The 18,303-nt window shown below is 39.5% G+C and overlaps 1 protein-coding gene across 1 annotated transcript in view; it reads right to left on the bottom strand.

Annotated features, from left to right (window-relative positions):
- TEC (tec protein tyrosine kinase) overlaps positions 1-18,303 on the bottom strand; it is a 138,050-nt gene that overhangs the window by 86,725 nt on the left and 33,022 nt on the right. Inside the window, exon 2 of the mRNA XM_021701717.1 lies at positions 1,251-1,436. Coding sequence (XP_021557392.1) covers positions 1,251-1,388 — 138 coding nt within the window. The 5' untranslated portion in view covers positions 1,389-1,436. The remainder of the gene's footprint in view (positions 1-1,250; positions 1,437-18,303) is intronic.

The raw sequence follows: 18,303 nt of genomic DNA, 5'->3' as shown, positions 1-18,303 counted from the left end.
ATATATATATATATATATATATATATATATATATATATATATACTCCCAGCAGGGACCAGGACAGCCCCACATAAATAAACACATTAATATTTCTGCACACACACACATGGCCCCCGCCAAAAAAGTCACAGTGACTAGGATAAATTAAGACCTAAAACAGCTTCATCTCAGGCCAAGTTTTACAACTAAAAGAGTTTTTCCAGTTTGGGTCTTCAGCATTTCAGGGATTTAGGAAGGTGGATAAAGGACTTTAGTCCTAAATTACATGAACCTGCAGAATTCTGTAAGTCGCAGGGACAAACCACAACAGAAATTAACAGAGTTAAGGACAACCAGAAAGAATCAACGATGCCATTCCCTCTGAATTGGGGGTAACAAAAACACAGAGAAATCAGTGGGAGTAAAAAAACAAAAACAAGACAAACAACCAAAAAAAGTAAATCAATTTCTGAGGAAGGCACTCTAGGTAAAAAAGCAGAATTAAATAAAACCAAACAATAAGATCACCAAAAATCCCACTGTAACCAACTAGACAATAGCATGTGGTCAACAAGGGGCAACACACTCTTCAGTCATTCCCTGGAATCTGAGAGTATTTCTAGTAGGGAGGAGCATGGCTGGACCTGCAGGACGAGATGCTGCATTCCCAAGATGTCAGGAGGAAACAAGGTTGGCCAGAGGCAACTCTCCATTCACACAGCTCATCCAGTGGGAAAACCAGAGGCTAAAACCACTGAAAAGCCAGCAGCTGGCTGACAACACGCCCTCACCATGCCCCACACTCACTCACGAGGTTGTTGGAAGCCACTACTCCCTGCCCCCATAAAAGGCACTCTGCAGTAGCTGCTTGTCACAAGAAACGTTGAACAGTTCTGCTTTAGGTCAACATCAGTAATGTGCTTGATCCACCAAATCACTAACCAGTTTTAAATAATTTCCACATAATGATGAAGAACTATTCATATAAAGCAATGGACACAGACACAGTGTATATAAACAGATTAATTCAGTAGGCTGATATAAAATGTATACTCACATATAATACACCATAATCAAGAGACTTGTGGATAATTTCTCACCATATTCTAAGCTTTATTGTTCAGATCCAAATGATAACAAATTACTACCTTAACTTCATTTGCCTCAAGTTTATTCCATAAGATCAGGGTGGGGCGGTGCAGAGGGGGAACAATATTGTAAAATATTATCAACATACAAAGCAGCAAAGTAAATTTTTATTGTCTCCTACCTCTGCTCGACCCTCATAGTAGGTTAACACGGACTTTGTTAGCACAAAAAGTCTCTCTTTGTAGTTTAACGGTGATGTCTTCTTTTTCTGCTGTGACCTTTTAATAAGAATCTCTTCTAGAATAGTGTTAAAATTCATCTCGGTCTTCTGATCACTCTGTCTCCTGCCATTGAAGATCCTGGTATTCTAAAGTGAGAAAAAAAACAGTTGAAATAAAATGTGACATCTTAATTTTCCAAAGATGTTCTCATTCCAAATTACCAAAATAGACTTTACCCTCTCTACAGCTGGAACTAGTGAATATCAGTCTATGCACCTGGACTGAAACTGCCCAGGGCACAAAAGCTCAACCTCTCTTCATCCCCAGGCTCATCCTGTTCCTCCAGGACCCAGCACTTCACAAGAAAATCTAATCAAGGTTTGCCATGATGATGAGTCACTCCTTTGTACCTCCCCCAGCATCCCTTAGGTTTCTGGCACATTCTTCTGCTATCTAATTGCAGGGAAACAAATATCTCAGATGAAAAAGCACATTTCATCACCTGCACGGCTGATTTAGGCTGGTATTTAAATTGCCTTGGGAGCCTGGTACACAAAATGGATGAGCACATGGACCCGGTGGACTTGTGAACAAAATGAATTGCCACAGTGGTGGGTATGAGTCAATCTCCAGCTCTGATAAGTATGTAATCTTGATCAAACATCCTAGTTACCACAGCCATGAGGATGTTCTCCAATGTCTACACCATGCTCCATAGTTCTCTTTCCTATGGTTCCTGTCACAACCACAAGAGAAAAGGAAATCCACCTGGTCACAACTAACCTACTCAGGGAAGAACCCATCTGGACAAGGTCCTCAGCCCTGTATTTGGATCCCCCACACCTGGACTAAGCCTTCCAAAATTCAACAAAATTTAACTATCTGAAAACCCAAAACTACTCAGGAAATACATTAAGATTCTTATTGGATAGAAATTGAATTGACAACAGCCTTTTCTTCCCTTCCCTTCACCATACATTTACAGTCATTGTACATCAAACCATAGAGGTAATGGAAGTCACGTGAAGAACATAAGAGGTTACCTGAAAGCAGAGCCAGAGCCTTGACACTGAGTTAGCCACTAGGAATTCTACCATTTTCATACCCAACCTGATGCCTTGGAAGAACCTCTGCAACTCCCTATTACTAATCTGTCATATCCAGTCAGGACCCCCATTTCTGTAAGGTTACTTTACAACAGTTTAACCTCTGGTATGTAAGTTCCTTCATTTATAAAATATGAAGATAAATAACCCCAAGGTTATTGTGAGGTTTAACGAGATGTGGGAAAGAACTTGCTTATTATGAAAACTCTTTACAAATGTTTACTATCGTTATTTTTTTTTTAACTCCACTGCCTTTTTCCTAGCTCAAAGCCTTATAATCTGGACCATGGTAGCAGCTCTCCAACTGGTCTTTCTTTCCCCAGGCTCTTGCCTCATTTTGTTCAAACAACATTCACCTCATTCCCACTGAATCAATCTTCAAAGACACCACCTTGCATCACGCTATTTCATTCACCAGAAATCCTCAATGCCTCCTCAAAAGCCTTCCTACCACCTGCAGGATAAAGTCAAAATTCCCATATTAACACCAGACAATCACAATCTGGCTAAAACCTATCATCCAATCTTTCCTTCCACTCCTCTTCAAATAGTCCATACCCAGTCAAAATAGGTGGTATGAAAAGTCCACCAGCTCAACATCGCTCAGCATCAGGGAAATCCAAATCAAAAGCTCAATGAGATACCACCTCACACCAGTCAGAATGGCTAAAGTTAACAAGTCAGGAAACGACAGATTCCTCAAACAGTTGAAAATACAGCTAACCTACGACCCAGCGATTGCACTACTGGGTATTTACCCCAAAGATACAAACATAGTGATCCGAAGGGGCACCTGCACCCCAATGTTTATAGCAGCAATGTCCACAATAGCCGAACTATGGAAAGAGCCCAGATATCCATCGACAGATGAGTGTACAAAGAAGATGTGGTATATATATACAACGGAATACTACTCAGCCATCAAAAAAATGAAATCTTGCCATTTGCAACAACATGGATGGAACTAGAAGGTATTATGCTAAGCAAAATAAGTCAATCAGAGAAAGACAATTATCATATGATCTCACTCATATGTGGAATTTAAGGAACAAAACCAAGGATCATAGGGGAAGAGAGGAAAAAATAAAACAAGATGAAATCATAGAGGGAGACAAACCATAAGAGACTTTTAATCATAGTAAACAAACTGAGGGTTACTGGAGGGGAGCAGGGTGGGGGGATGGGGTAACTGAGTGATGGACATAAAGGAGGGGGCACATGATGTAATGAGCACTGGGTACTATATAAGACTGATGAAAAAAAAAATAAGACTGATGAATCACTGAACTCTACCTCTGAAACTAATATTATATGTTAATTAATTGAATTTAAATTAAAAATAGATTAAAGGAACAGACTAGAGTCCAAAAATAGACCCACACATATATATGGACAAAAGAGTATATGCCATATGATTCCATTTATATAAAGTCTAAGAACAGGCAAAAACTGTGATAATCTGTGATAATAGAAATTGGAAGAATGGTTGCCTATGTGGGGGTGGGGAGCGGGGTAGAGGTGGACTGGGCGGAAGCATGAGGGAATTTTCTACGTCTCAACTGGGGCAGAGATTACTTGAATGTGTATAAATGTATTAAAACTCCTTGAATTAAAAAAAAAAAACTCTCTCTCCCTTTTCCTCTGCCCCTCCCCTGCTCGTGCATGCACACTCTCTCCCCCTCAAATAAACAAATAAATCATTAATTAATTAATTAATTAATTAATTTTAAAAATCACCTAGGGGGATGTTTTGGAATGTCCAGGCAGACATTTTTATTCAGTTGGTCTGGGGTGGGGCCCAGGGCATCATGACTTAATGTGCAGGTAGATTTGAGAGCCGCCATCTTAAAGGAAGAGGTTGGACTCTCAAAGTAACTACGGCACTCTTGGTATTCATGGCAGCCTCTCAGTAAGCAACTGGAGAACGGACCCAATGAAGCCATCAGTTTTTCTAGGTTAAGAAGTGAGGGGATGGGCGCCTGGGTGGCTCAGTTGGTTGGGCAACTGCCTTCAGCTCAGGTCATGATCCTGGAGTCCCAGGATCAAGTCCCACATCGGGCTCCCTGCTCAGCAGGGGGTCGTCTGCTTCTCCCTCTGACCCTCTTCCCTCTAGTGCTCTCTGTCTCTCATTCTCTCTCTCTCTCTAATAAATAAAATCTTAAAAAAAAAAAAAAGTCAGGGGAAAGCTCTTGTTCCTTCTGCATCTCAGTTGGTCCTGGTTATTCTAAATTAAAATTTTCGTACTCTTTTTTTTTTTCTTCTGAGAAACTGGTTGACGGGTAAATAGCACTTCAGAAATCATCTTTTCATCTTTGTGCAACACATTTTCAATGCAGGGTGAAAACGACAACTTAAAGAATGGATTGTAAGGGAAAAAGCAAGCTAGGCCCTGGAAAACAGGCCATATGCAAATGTGTAGTTCCCAGGCCAGTGAGTAACACCATAGTTTCCAAAATAGAAGGCAGATTTTTGGAAGGAGGAAATGAGGTGTGGCTCAGCTGCAGTTTTAGAAGCAAAAGGTCTCAACATCCAGGGGCAGGAGAAAATACATCATGTTAAATGCACTGAAAAAAATATCCCCTTATCTGATTTATAGGAATTTTAAATAGTCTTACCAAGAGCATACCAGTTGAGTTGAAATAAGTGTTAGACATCATCTATTCCACTCATTTTACAAATTAAGAAGCTGGGGTTTAGAAAAGTTTAGCGACTTGCCCAAAGTCACCCAAGCCAAGACTAGAAGAAAAGTCTCCTGGTTCCAAGTGAAGGGCTCACTCCATCATTCCATACTATACAATTAAAACCTCATTGTTGTTTTAATAATTCATTGCTTAATGGGAAATCCTGGCCAAAGAAAACTATTAAGGTGCACAGAGATAAAAACGAAGGAAAATTCTCCTCATGTAGACTTCCAGCTGAAAACAGAGTGTTGTGTGTACACAGTTGCATTAGCTCCCTCCTGAAATCCCAATAAATCATCCTTTGTTTTTGCTGTTATCATCATTAAGGAATTAACTCTCATGGAAATAGAAAAAAGGACAGGAGATATCAACAAAATTTGGGAAACTGAAAAGCAAATAAACATGTGGTAGTTCCAGCTGGGAGGAAGCCTGGAAACCCAACTTACGCTGCAAAGCCTCCAAATAACTCAAGAATCAGCAGAACTTGGTATGTCTATAAATGGTGGTGAAGAAAACTTAAAAGGATTGTTTGCAGGTCTGTATGAGAAACAGGGTCCCTCACCCCCTCTCCCATACCATATAGCCAAGTGACTAATCCTCCCCAATCCTAGGAGAAAACTGGAGGTTTATAAAACTGAAGGTCTCTATACTGGGAGAAACTACAAACTGTTGAGGCTAGGGGTACCATCCTGCAAAGGAGGACTTAAGTGAACCTATACAAGCATATATACTCAATGTTGAGACCACTCAGCTCTCTTCTCCCACTTGACTCCATAATACTGGATAAGGACCAGACTAAAGAGTAAAGACCTACAGATAACAGACCCAGGAGAGCTCCCATGGCCCAGAAATGGCCCAGCCAGATTACCTATAGGAAAGCCCATAGGCAGCAAGTTCTACCCACAGCACAAAGCTTCCAATGGACTTTTAGAGCCCAATTCATGAATGAGAGAAAGCCAAGAGTCATCACTAAGAATGATTAGGAAAGATTCTAATATGAATTGAGGTCAAACAACAAATAGGGGAAAAAACAACTTGGAGGAAACAAAGACTCTGCAGAGAAAAGAAAATGCTTTTTAAAAAAAGAAAAGTAATAAAATCAGAGTTAAGGGAAGATACTGTGTGCATGAAACGAGGTCAGGATATAGCCAGAATAAAGAATAGAGAACCAAAAAAGAGGAGCATTGGTAAAAAAAATAAGATAGAAGAAATGAAAAGCTCAACAGAAAAGGTAGAATATAAAGTTGAGAAAATCTCTCAGGAAATAAAACAAAAAAGCCAAAAAAATTAAAAATTGGAGAGGGAATATAATAAAATTAGAGGACCCGTCCAGAAAGTTCAGCATCTGAAAAAAAAAAAAAAAGGAGTTCCAGAAGTTGAAAGCAAAGAAAACAGTGAGAAACTAATCAGAGAAGAAATTTAGGAAAATTTCCCCACATGGAGGGTTATCTTCATTTTGAAATAGAACCAAATCAAGGCACAACTCATAAAATTTCAAAATCATGGAGACAAACAGAAGATTCAACAAGCCTACACATAGGTTTCAAGGAAAGGCTCACATTTCAGATGGCACTCATCAAGGCAATACTGGAAGCTGGAAGATAATGGAGAAAAATTCCAAAAAATTTTGATTTCTAACCTAAAATTCTATGCTCAGCCAAACTCCCAATGCAGTAATAGAAGAAAGACACTTTCCAAACATACAAGGCTTTAAAAATTTTCTCTCTGCTTTACCCTTCTTAAAAAGCTACTTGAGAGGGGCGCCTGGGTGCCTCAGATGGTTAAGCGTCTGCCTTCGGCTCAGGTCATGATCCCAGGGTCCTGGGATGGAGCCCCTCAGGGAGCCCACGTCTCCCTCTCCCTCTGCCTGCTGCTTTCCCTGCTTGTACACTCTCTCTCTCTCTCTCTGTCAAAAATAAATAAAATCTTTAAAAAAAAAAAAGCTACTTGAGAATGTAGTCTACCAAAATAAAAAGTAAACCACAAAATACATGGAATCCAGGAAGCAAGGGTTCCAACACAAAAGAGAGGTAAGGAGTATCTCCTGGGTGATGGTGAAGGGAAATCCTAAGATGATATTGAGCTGCAGGCCAACCGAGCAACTAGGCCACACTAGATCGAGTTAGAAGGTTCTTGGAAAAAATTCTTCCAGGATATGAACCTGAAGGCACTGGGAGAAGATTTATAATGAATTAGTAAAACTCAGCCAACTTAAAAAAGTAAATCAGGGCGCCTGGGTGGCTCAGTTGGTTAAGCGACTGCCTTAGGCTCAGGTCATGATCCTGGAGTCCCGGGATCGAGTCCCTCATCGGGCTCCCTGCTCAGCAGGGAGTCTGCTTCTCCCTCTGACCTTCCTCCTTCTCATGCTCTCTGTCTCTCATTCTCTCTCTCTCAAATAAATAAATAAAATCTTTAAAAAAAAAAAAAAGTAAATCAATGAATTCCAATAAAAACAAAAAAGTGTGCAGAAAAGGAAAAATAATCACAGCATGCTCGAGAGTTCATAATAATGTAAATAATAAATAATATTCTTATTACTGACATAAATATATTGGGGAGTAAGTGAGTGCAGTAAATGTGTTTGTGTGTGGGTGGGAGAGTAACCGTGAAAGAGAGCTATATCCTCCACGGTACTAGCAGGAAGCTAATAGATCATACCTCAAACAGAAAAAGCAAGAAGTGGCAATATAAGTATGTTACTTAAGAGACTGACGGTACAAAAATACTTTAAAATAATAAAAGTGGTTACCTCTTAGAAACAGAATGATTGGAAGATCAGTGTAGAGGAATGTGTTCTCTACTCTCCTCCCTTAAAAAACGCTATGAAAACCAGAGGAAAATAATTCCATTGTCCAATGAACAAAATGATGGTCTTTAACTCCAAACTCCAAACTGTGAAACACGTATTTGTGAAATACTATGAAAAGTGGACCAAAATAGAGAAGGCAGCTAAGTAGATTTCCCTAAAAATAAACATCATTGTCCTAAAAGGTCAATCCAATGACCTTTTGATAAGATCAGTGAAATCCAGAGAGATAAGCAGACCCTGGGAGAATCAGGAAGTATCCCCATTGAATTCCTATTTATACAGAAAAATAATAAAAATTATTATAATCACCATTATCAAGCTTTTACTATTTTGCTGTGTTAGCACTGTTCTAAGCACGAAGCACTTTCAATGTATTAAGTGATTTAATTCTCTCAACAGACCTTCTCAAGTAGGTACTATTACTATTTGTATTTTACAAGTCACATCAGAAGAGTAAGAGCCAGGTTTTAAAACAAGGCAGTCTAACCCCAGAGCCTACACTACTAACCACTACACTACATGGCCTCTTTCGCGGAAGGAAAGGGAGAACCGAAGGAAAAAGCATAATAACAAGTCACTTCCAGCCTCCTAGTTTAGGGAGATTGCTAAAAGCAAATTACTTCAACAGAAATAATTGATGACTTCCAAGACATCACTAAGAGAAAGGCACACCAACCTCTCAATACCAGAAACTGAAGGGAGATGTTCTGAGGGAAGGAAATAATAGGTTTGATATTCTAAATTAGAAAACAAAGATGAAACAAAATTTCAAAGTTCCCCAGCTTACTCTCCCAGCCATTCTCCACAAGAAAAAGAGCTGATCCATTCAGAATCACAAAGGAACCAATTCTGGGTTACAAATAACTTCTTAAATACAAGGCAGAGCTGCAACGTAAGGCCATTTATCTGTCCCATTGGAGATGAACACAAGAACACTATTCTCTTTACCCTGGCTGCTAACTATTAAAAGTTTGGAAAACTTAACAAACAATTCTAAAATTTCTATGGAGCCACGAAAGACCTCAAATAGCCAAAGCAATAAGAAGAACAAAACTGGAGGCATCACATGCCTTGATTCCAAACTATTTCGCAAAGCTATAGAAATCTAAACAGTATGGTACTGGCATAAAAATAGACACACAGATCACTGGAACAGAATAAAGAGCCCAACAATAAACACACAAATATGCAGGCAGCAACCTCTGTGACCTCAGCCACAGCAACTCTTGCTAGACACGTCTTCAAAGGCAAGGGAAACGAAGGCAAAAACGAACTATTGGGACTTCATCAAGATAAAAAGCTTTTGCACAGCAAAGAAAACAGTCAACAAAACTAAAAGACAACCGACAGAATGGGAGAAGATATTTGCAAATGACATATCAGATAAAGGGCTAGTATCCAAAATCTATAAAGAACTTATCAAACTCAACACCCAAAGAACCAATAATCCAATCAAGAAATAGGCAGAAGACATGAACCGACATTTCTCCAAAGAAGACATACAAACAGCCAACAGACATATGAAAAAATGCTCAACATCACTCAGCATCAGGGAAATACAAATCAAAAGCACAATGAGATACCACCTCACACCAGTCAGAATGGATAAAATTAACAAGTCAGGAAATGACAGATGTTGGTGAGGCTGTGGATAAAGGGTGGAACCCTCTTACACTGTTGGTGGGAATGCAAGCTGGTGCAGCCACTCTGGAAAACCGTATGGAGATTACTCAAAAAGTTGAAAATAGAGCTACCCTATGATCGAGCAATTGCACTACTGGGTATTTACCCCAAAGATACAAACGCAGTGATCTGAAGGGGCACCTGCACCCCAACGTTTATAGAAGCAATGTCCACAATAGCCAAACTATGGAAAGAGCCCAGATGTCCACTGACAGATGAATGGATAAAGAAGATGTGATACACACACACACACACACATACACACACATACACACACAATGGAATACTACTCAGCCATCAAAAAAAATGAAATCTTGCCATTTGCAACAACATGGATGGAACTAGAGGGTATTATGCTAAGCAAAATAGGTCAATCAGAGAAAGACAACTGTCATATGATCTCACTCATATGTGGAATTTAAGAAACAAAATAGAGGATCATAGGGGAAGAGAGGAAAAAATAAAACAAGACAAAATCAGGGAGGGAGACAAACCATAAGAGACTCTTAATCATAAGAAACAAACTGAGAGTTACTGGAGGGGAGGAGAATGGGGGGATGGGGTAACTGAGTGATGGACATAAAGGAGGGGGCACATGATGTAATGAGCACTGGGTACTATATAAGACTGATGAATCACTGACTTCTGCCTCTGAAACTAATAATACATTATATGTTAATTAATTGAATTTAAATTTTAAAAATTTGTTAAAAACTTACACAAAGGGCGCCTGGGTGGCTCAGTTGGTTAAGCGACTGCCTTCAGCTCAGGTCATGATCCCAGGGTCCTGGGATCGAGCCCCGCATCGGGCTCCCTGCTCTGCGGGGAGCCTGCTTCTCCCTCTCCCACTCCCCCTGCTTGTGTTCCCTCTCTCGCTGTGTCTCTCTCTGTCAAATAAATAAATAAAATCTTTAAAAAAAAAAAAAAAAAAAACTTACACAAATATGGTCAATTAATTTACAACAAAGAAGCCAAAAATATATACAAAGGGAAAGGACTCTTCAACAAATGGTGTTGGGAAAACTGGACAACCAGATGCAGAAGAATGAAAGTGGACCACTGTCTTACACCATACACAAAAATTGACTCAAAATGGATGAAAGACTTAAATATAAGACCTGAAACCATAAAACTCTTCAGAGAAAACATGGGCCCTGAGCTCCTTGACATAGGTCTTGGTGATGATTTTTGGATACGATACCACGAGCAAAGGCAACAAAAGCAAAAGTAAATAAGCAAGACCACATCAAACTAAAAAGCTTCTGCACAACAAAGGAAACCTTATCAACAAAATGAAAGGGCAACCTACTGAATGGGAGAAAATATTTGCAAATCGTAATCCCAATAAGGGGTTAATATCAAAAATATATATGGAACTCATACAACTCAGTAGAAAAAAATCTGATTAAAAACATGGGCAAATCTGAATAGACATTTTTACAAAGAATACATACAGATAGCCAAGAGGTACGTGAAAAGGTGGTTTCAACATCACTAATCATCAGGAAAATGCAAATCAAAATCACAATGAAATATCACCTCACACCTGTTAGAATGGCTTTCATCAAAAAAAAAAAAAAGAAAAAGAAAAAACTAGAAATAACAAGTACTGGCAAGGATGTGGAGAAAAGGAAACCCTTGTGCAGGAATGTGAATTGGTGCAGCCACTATGGAAAACAGAATGGAGGTTCCTCTAAAAATTAAAAACAGAACTACCACATGATCCAGCAATTCCATTTTTGGGTATTTATTTAAAGACAACAAAAACACTAACTCAAGAAGATATCTGCACCCCCATGTTCATTGCAGCAGTATTTATAATAGCTAAGACACCAAAACAACAAGTATTCATCGAATGATGAGGAGATAAAATTGTGGTGTATACATACATATACAAGTGGAATATCACCCAGCCATAAAAAGGAATGAAATCTTGCCATTTGCAACAACATGGATGGACCTCAAGAGCATTATGCTAAGTGAAATAAATCAGAAAGAGAAAGATAAATACCATATGATCTCATTTATATGTAGAATCTTTTTTAAAAAGATTTTATTTATTTATTTGACACAGAGAGACACAGTGAGAGAGGGAACACAAGCAGGGGGAGTGAGAGAGGGAGAAGAAGGCTTCCCGCCAAGCAGGGAGCCCAATGTGGGGCTTAATCCCAGGATCCTGGGACCATGACCTGAGCCGAAGGCAAATGCTTAACGAATGAGCCACCCAGGCACCGCTTACATATAGAATCTTAAAAAAAAGAAGAAAAAACCCACCCCAAGCTCACAGATACAGAGAACAGATTGGTGGGGGATGGGTGTGGGCAAAATAGGTGAAGTGAATACAAAGTTCCAGTTATAAAATAAATAAGTCCTGGGGAGGTCATGTACAGCATGGTGACTACAGTTAATAATACTCTATTACCTAGTTCAAAGTTGCTAAGGGAATAGATCTTAAAAGTTCTCATCAGGAGAAAAAAATACATACAAGTTATATTCTGTGTCGAGTGTTGCAAATCTGGGTACCAGACTAATGGCTTGTAATTTCATGGTCTGATAATTTTAGCCAAAAGACCTTAGAACCTTCTTCATCATGAAAGGTTCTGCCTGAGGAAAAAAAGGTGGTTTTTTTGTGGGGTTTTTTGTTTTTTTAAATAAGAAGGTATTAGGGCTGTCCATCCTAGTCCATACAACTTCTCGTAATATTTTTATTCAAAGGAACAGAGGTACTAACCCAGAAATATAGTCAGAGACAGGTGAAAACAAAAGTGAATATGAGTTACTAAATGATAGGATGGTAAAGAGCACAGTAAACAAGAAACAAACCGCCTAACTATCAGAGGAGGGAAAGGAGAACTCCTTACAGGAAGGAGAAAAGAGTGACTTAAGGTTGTTGAAATTCTCTTCTTATTAGGTTGAATCATATGAAATTGCCAATATCCAGCAATATTTTATCTACAAAATCATCAATATCATGTAACTCAATCTAATACCTGCTCATGTCCTAAGATGAGTACAGTATTAACTCCCTTGGTTTCTGAACTTCTACATCAGAACACATTGCCTATTACACATCTCATCACAGGTTTATGATAAAGTTTCTGGTTGTAATTTTGAGAAATCTAGCATGAATAAACATCAGACTGACATTTATCTGAGAAATCAAATGCTCTGCACCTGCCAGCACTATCTGCAGATTATATTTCAGTTCCAAAGCACCTAAAATATAAGTAGCTATTATATAAGAACAAATGTAACCACGTTCTCTTCTGCAGTGTGTAATCTCAGTGTAAGCCCCAATTCCTTTTGTAAAGGTGGAATTAAGTAGCAGTAATACAAGCAGAAGGAAAAAAACATGTTAGGATGACTTCAATCAGATAAATAAAGAATACATTCTAGGCTCCCCATCTAACATCATGAATTGGAGCTATTCCCGGATTAGGCAGCACTTTAGCTCTCAGCAGTAACATTGTAGCCTTCTGTCCTCCTCATCTATTAAAAGAAGGCACTCTGACAACCTGTATGTTCTTAAAATCTTTCAGCTAGCTGACATGTGGTAGACTACAAAGTTTTGAGTACTTGACCTACTGAAGCTGAACCAGTGAGGAATGCAACCATCAAGATACCTAGTAGGGGCGTCTGGGTGGCTCAGTTGGTTAAGCGTGCATCCAACTCTTGATTTCGGCTCAGGTCATCATCTCAAGCTTATGAGATGGAGCCCCCCGTTGGACTCCGCACTGGACGTGGAGCCTGCTTAAGATCCTCTCTCTCCCTCACCCTCCCTTGCCACCTCCAGCACTCACCCACTCTCTCTCTTAAAAACAAAACAAAAACTAGTAAAGACATAATCACTTAGTACTAACAACATCTAAAAAGAAGATAAGAGGTGGGATGCCTGGGTGGCTCAGTCCATTAAGCATCTGTCTTCGGCTCAGGTCATGATCCCAAGGTCCTGGGATCTAGTCCCACATGGGGCTCTTTGGTCGGTGGAGAGTCTGCTTCTCCCTCTGCCTGCCGCTCCCCCTGCTCGTGCTCTCTCTCTCTGACAAATAAATAAATAAAATCTTTAAAAGTTTTTTTTTTTAAAAGAAAAAACATTTTAAAAAAAGAAGGTAAGAGGAGACTTCATGGGTCAAAGGGCAAAAGTTACAGAGGCCAGCTACTTGCCTCATCTCTCCTGGTAATGTAGCCCCCACCCCAGCCCACTGCCATATGGTGGATGATTAAGGCATTGGACTGGGGCAAGGGAACCAGGAAATAGACTGAGCAGTGCTGCCCTAAGGACAGTTCTTTCTCTTTGTCCATGTAATACAGGTATATGCATGGATTGAACATATACTCTTTAAGACAGGTTTGGGTCTCATAATGCAGGTTCCCTCTGTGGTCTCTGGTTGTGATTGGGGGTGGGAGGTCTCCCCACTGGTAAAAAAGAAGAAAAAAAGAGAGAACAGCAATGAATGGAGAAAGAAGTTTTGAGAAAAGGAATCCATGCGCAATACCTCTAAGCATTGACAAATATAATTCCTATACAGGAGATTCATAGGTAAGTGGTTCTAGAGAGAAGTAAAAGTTGTCAGGACATGAAAATATTCATTCATCAACTGACCACATAGGCCTCAATCAAATATTCCTTCCACATTACTGGGTTCTGCTTCTTTGCTGGTCATTCCCTCTCACTGAATGAGGGGATGCAACAGTCAAAAATATCAAATATTCAAAAGATGAGGGTCTTCAAGAAGTCAATAATGAGAGTGATGTTGGAGAATTGCTTTTATCATACTCAATGCCACTGGCAAATGAGGGCCTTACCATTATAGTTAGCTTGTAAAAACAATAAAATAAAATAACACAATAGAAGTATCAAAACATGACTTACAACTAAAATACTAAGATACACTGTGCAGGGGCACCTGGGTGGCTCAGTCAGTTAAGTGTCTGCCTCCCGCTCACGGCATGATCCCAGGGTCCTGGGATCGAGCCCCACATCCCTGCTCAGCGGGGAGCCTGCTTCTCCCTTTCCTGCTCCCCCTGCCTGTGTGCTCTCTCTCTGTCTCTCCGTCAAATAAATTTTTAAAATCTTAAAAAAAAAAAAAAATACACTGTGACAGACTGTTTTTTGCTTCCTCCCCGCCTCCTTACCTGCTCCATCCATTCTATCCTTCTTCCTGGACATATGGGCTAGAGATACTTCCCAGCCTTCTCTATAGTTAAGTACGGCCATCTAAGTTAAAGCCAAAGGGATGTGCGCAGAAGTGATATGTGGGCCATCTTCAATTTAAACACAAGCTTCTCTCTCTCTGTCAAATAAAAAAATAAAAAAATAAAAAAGCACCTAGGTAGCTCAGCTGGTTAAGCGTCTGCCTTCAGCTCAGGTCATGATCCCAGAGTCCTGGGATCAAGCCCTGCATTGGGCTCCTTGCTCAGTGGGGAGCCTGCTTCTCCCTCTCCCGCTCCCCTGCTTGTGCTCTCTCTCTGTCAAATAAATTAAAAAAAAAAAAAAATCTTTAAACACAACCTACTTTCCCTGGATTGGGGCATTTTCCACCTTCTTACCAGCCAGAAAGTGCACATAACAAACTCAACTTTCCCTATGCATTCAAGACATCATGCTGGTCCTTGAATGACTTCATGGAGCAGAGCTGCCCCACCAACCCAGATTCACTAACCTACTCTGTAAGGGAGAAATATACTTCTATTTTATTTTAGAAACTACATATAATGGTCTCTCTGTTACAGTGGCTTAACCTTTATTCCACCTAACAGATACACCTTTGTAAAAACTGATAAATCTTTCTAACACTTTCGGGGGGTAAAAAAAAAGCCCTCCTTAGAACTGTGCTGACATATTCAAATGTAAAGTAAAGGCAGTCAAATTTTTTTACTGCGCATTTTCATCAGATAAATTATCTCAAGGAAGCAACTAATATTTGATTCACACTTTGTTCTAAGAGCTAGCAATTATAATTGAAGCGGTGCCACACATGCTCTCACTTTATTTCTCAGGAAAAATTCTGAATCGTAACAGTTTTTTTTTCTTTTACCACTTACTACGCTGTGTAAGTGGATTCACATTAAGCGACAATATTCTGGCACCAATCCTCCTCCCCTGAGGCATTTGCTGATATCCAACAAATGTTTCTCTTTCTGCTTCTTGTGACTTCAGAGGGAAACAATAACCAGTGGAAACAAGCCATGAATAACAAGCCTCTCCAGCGGGTAGATGATTTCTAGCACCTTTTACTAGGAGAAAACATGAGAATTTTTTAAAAAGTAATTTGGAAGTTATATATAAAATACTCAAATACCAATATGTGTTCCTTAGCTATGGTATTCTAAACTGTTTTTAATACGAAGCAGCCATCTATATCAACATATTCTTTTCTTATTGAATTCAATGTTTTTACAGAGTGAGGAAGTTTCTTTAACAAAAAGTTTCAAGAACAAAAACAGAACGAGATTAAGGAGGACCCAATAGATTTTAAGAATCTTAGGAGACATCTTAGTCAGTTGAAATGTAAGAGATAGGGACACCTGGGTGGCTCAGTCCATTGAGCATCTGCCTTCAACTCAGGCCATGATCCCAGGGTCCTGGGATAGAGCCCCACATCTGGCTCCTTGTTCGGCGGGGAGCCTGCTTCTCCCTCTCCCTCTGCCTGCCGCTCTCCCTGCTTGTGCTCTCACTCTCTCTCTCTTTCTGACATAAATAAATAAAATCTTTTTTTAAAAAAAAAGAGAAAGAAATGTAAGAGATAACTGTGGCAATGGTGACGTGAAGGTTTGCTGGTAAGATTTATCTGATGATATTAGGATTTGATAATATTAAGATAGTGTTAAGTGGTTTTAGAGTTTTTTGAAGTGTGATAATGGTATTGTGATTGTATTTTTAAGAGTTCTTATCTTTAAGAGATACATACTAAAAATTTTAGAGATAATTAATGTCTGTGATTTGCTTCATAATTGAAGGGGAATACAAGGGTGTAGACAAAATAAAATTGCTCATGAGTTGATAACTATTGAAGCTGAGTGAGACATATGGAGTTCATTATACTATCCTATTTTTGTGTTTGAAATTTTCCACAATAAAACATTTCTAAAATATGCTTAAGGAAATAGCCTGGTTTTCCATGTCCCTGTCATCCAACACTTTGCAACTGGTAAGAAAGAGAAGAGAAAAAGGTAAAAAGAGGAAAGGAAGGGAAGGAGGGAAAAAATAAGAACCAAAGCAGACAAACAGAAGTAGAAAAGGGTGGGTGGGCTCTTCTTCCTCGAGGATGTTTTTGCCCCCTCTACCCAGCTCCCCACAAAAGCTCTTCCAATGATTCCTCGAGTCAGCAGAGCCTCATGATAATATAATGTGATACCATTTCTTCTCTGAGAAACCGGAAGACGTGGTCTCCAGCAGGCAAACATAAAACCAGAGTCCACACAACATTTGTCCTTGTTATAACTCCTCTCTCTTCTCTATTTCCTTTCCTTTTCCCTGTTCAAATTTCACGCAAGCAGAAGTTAGCTTTTCAAGTCTACAGTATGGTAAGAGGAGAATCCTGTACAGATTAATGAAGTACCAAGTACAGTGGGCAGTCAAGAGAGTCCACTCAAATTGCAGCCTTTTTATAAAAGAATCATTAGAAAGATCACAACAGTATCACAACTAAAACTACAAAGCACACTAAAGCAAGAAGGCAAATTTTATCAGAGAAGTATTTACCCTTGCTTCTAAGGCTTGTGGGGCTCAGTTAATGGAGAATGTCCAAAGATGAAATGCCAGGTATTATATACCTGATCTCTAAAAGGAAAAAAAATAAACTAATAAAAATGCTAATTTCAAAGAAAATATTTTCATACATCACTTGTAACAAATAAAAATTATAAACTACATTTAAAAGTATCATGAATATAAGCCATGTACTAATTATTGTTTGGAAAATGTCCAATGACCTTTTGCAGATGTCCCATCTCTAATGAAGCAAATTGATAATATACTTTCCTGTTCTTTGCTCTACCCAAGATGGTAGATCTGGCCCATTTAAGATATGGTAATGCTGTTGTTTTAGAAACAGATGCAAATTCACTGGCACTCCTCCCACTGAGAGTCAAGATCTACATCTCCTCCCCCTGAATCTGAGTGGGCTTTTGACTCCTTTGACTAATATAGGACAGCAGAAAGGATAAAATATGATCTCTGAGGCTGAGCCAGAAAAGGCCAAGTACCTCCTGTCTGGCTCTTTTGGACTTCTTACTCTGGACAGTTCGCCTTGGAACCTAGCTAAGGTTCCAAGCCCCCTCCAGGGGGTCCTGCCACGTGGAGAAGCCACATATGGGTGTTCTAGTGCAGAACTCCCACTGAGCCCAGGCTTCAAATCATCCTAGCCCAGGAGCCAGACAAATGAGTGACAGAACTCTCAGATGATTCCAGCCCCAAGTTGTCTGAGTCATTCCCAGCTTATCAAGTTTTCCAAGAAAAGAGATATTATGGAGTAGACACAAGACATTCCCACTGCAACGTCCAATTCTTAACCTACAGAATCCACCCATGTGATAAAATGGTTGTTGCGTGTCTGTACATTTCAGGTGGTTTGTTACATAGCAACAAATAACTGGGACATATACTATACTATATCATTCTTGACCACCTCATTCTCTCTCATTTCTTTTTTTTTTTTTTTAAGATTTTATTTATTTATTTGACAGAGAGAGACACAGCGAGAGAGGCAACACAAGCAGGGGGAGTGGGAGA

The sequence above is a fragment of the Neomonachus schauinslandi genome, chromosome 2, assembly GCF_002201575.2.
Source record: "Neomonachus schauinslandi chromosome 2, ASM220157v2, whole genome shotgun sequence".
Classification (NCBI taxonomy): Eukaryota; Metazoa; Chordata; class Mammalia; order Carnivora; family Phocidae; genus Neomonachus; species Neomonachus schauinslandi.
Note: the sequence above shows the minus strand (reverse complement) of the source record. Positions and strands in the feature narration are given on the sequence as shown.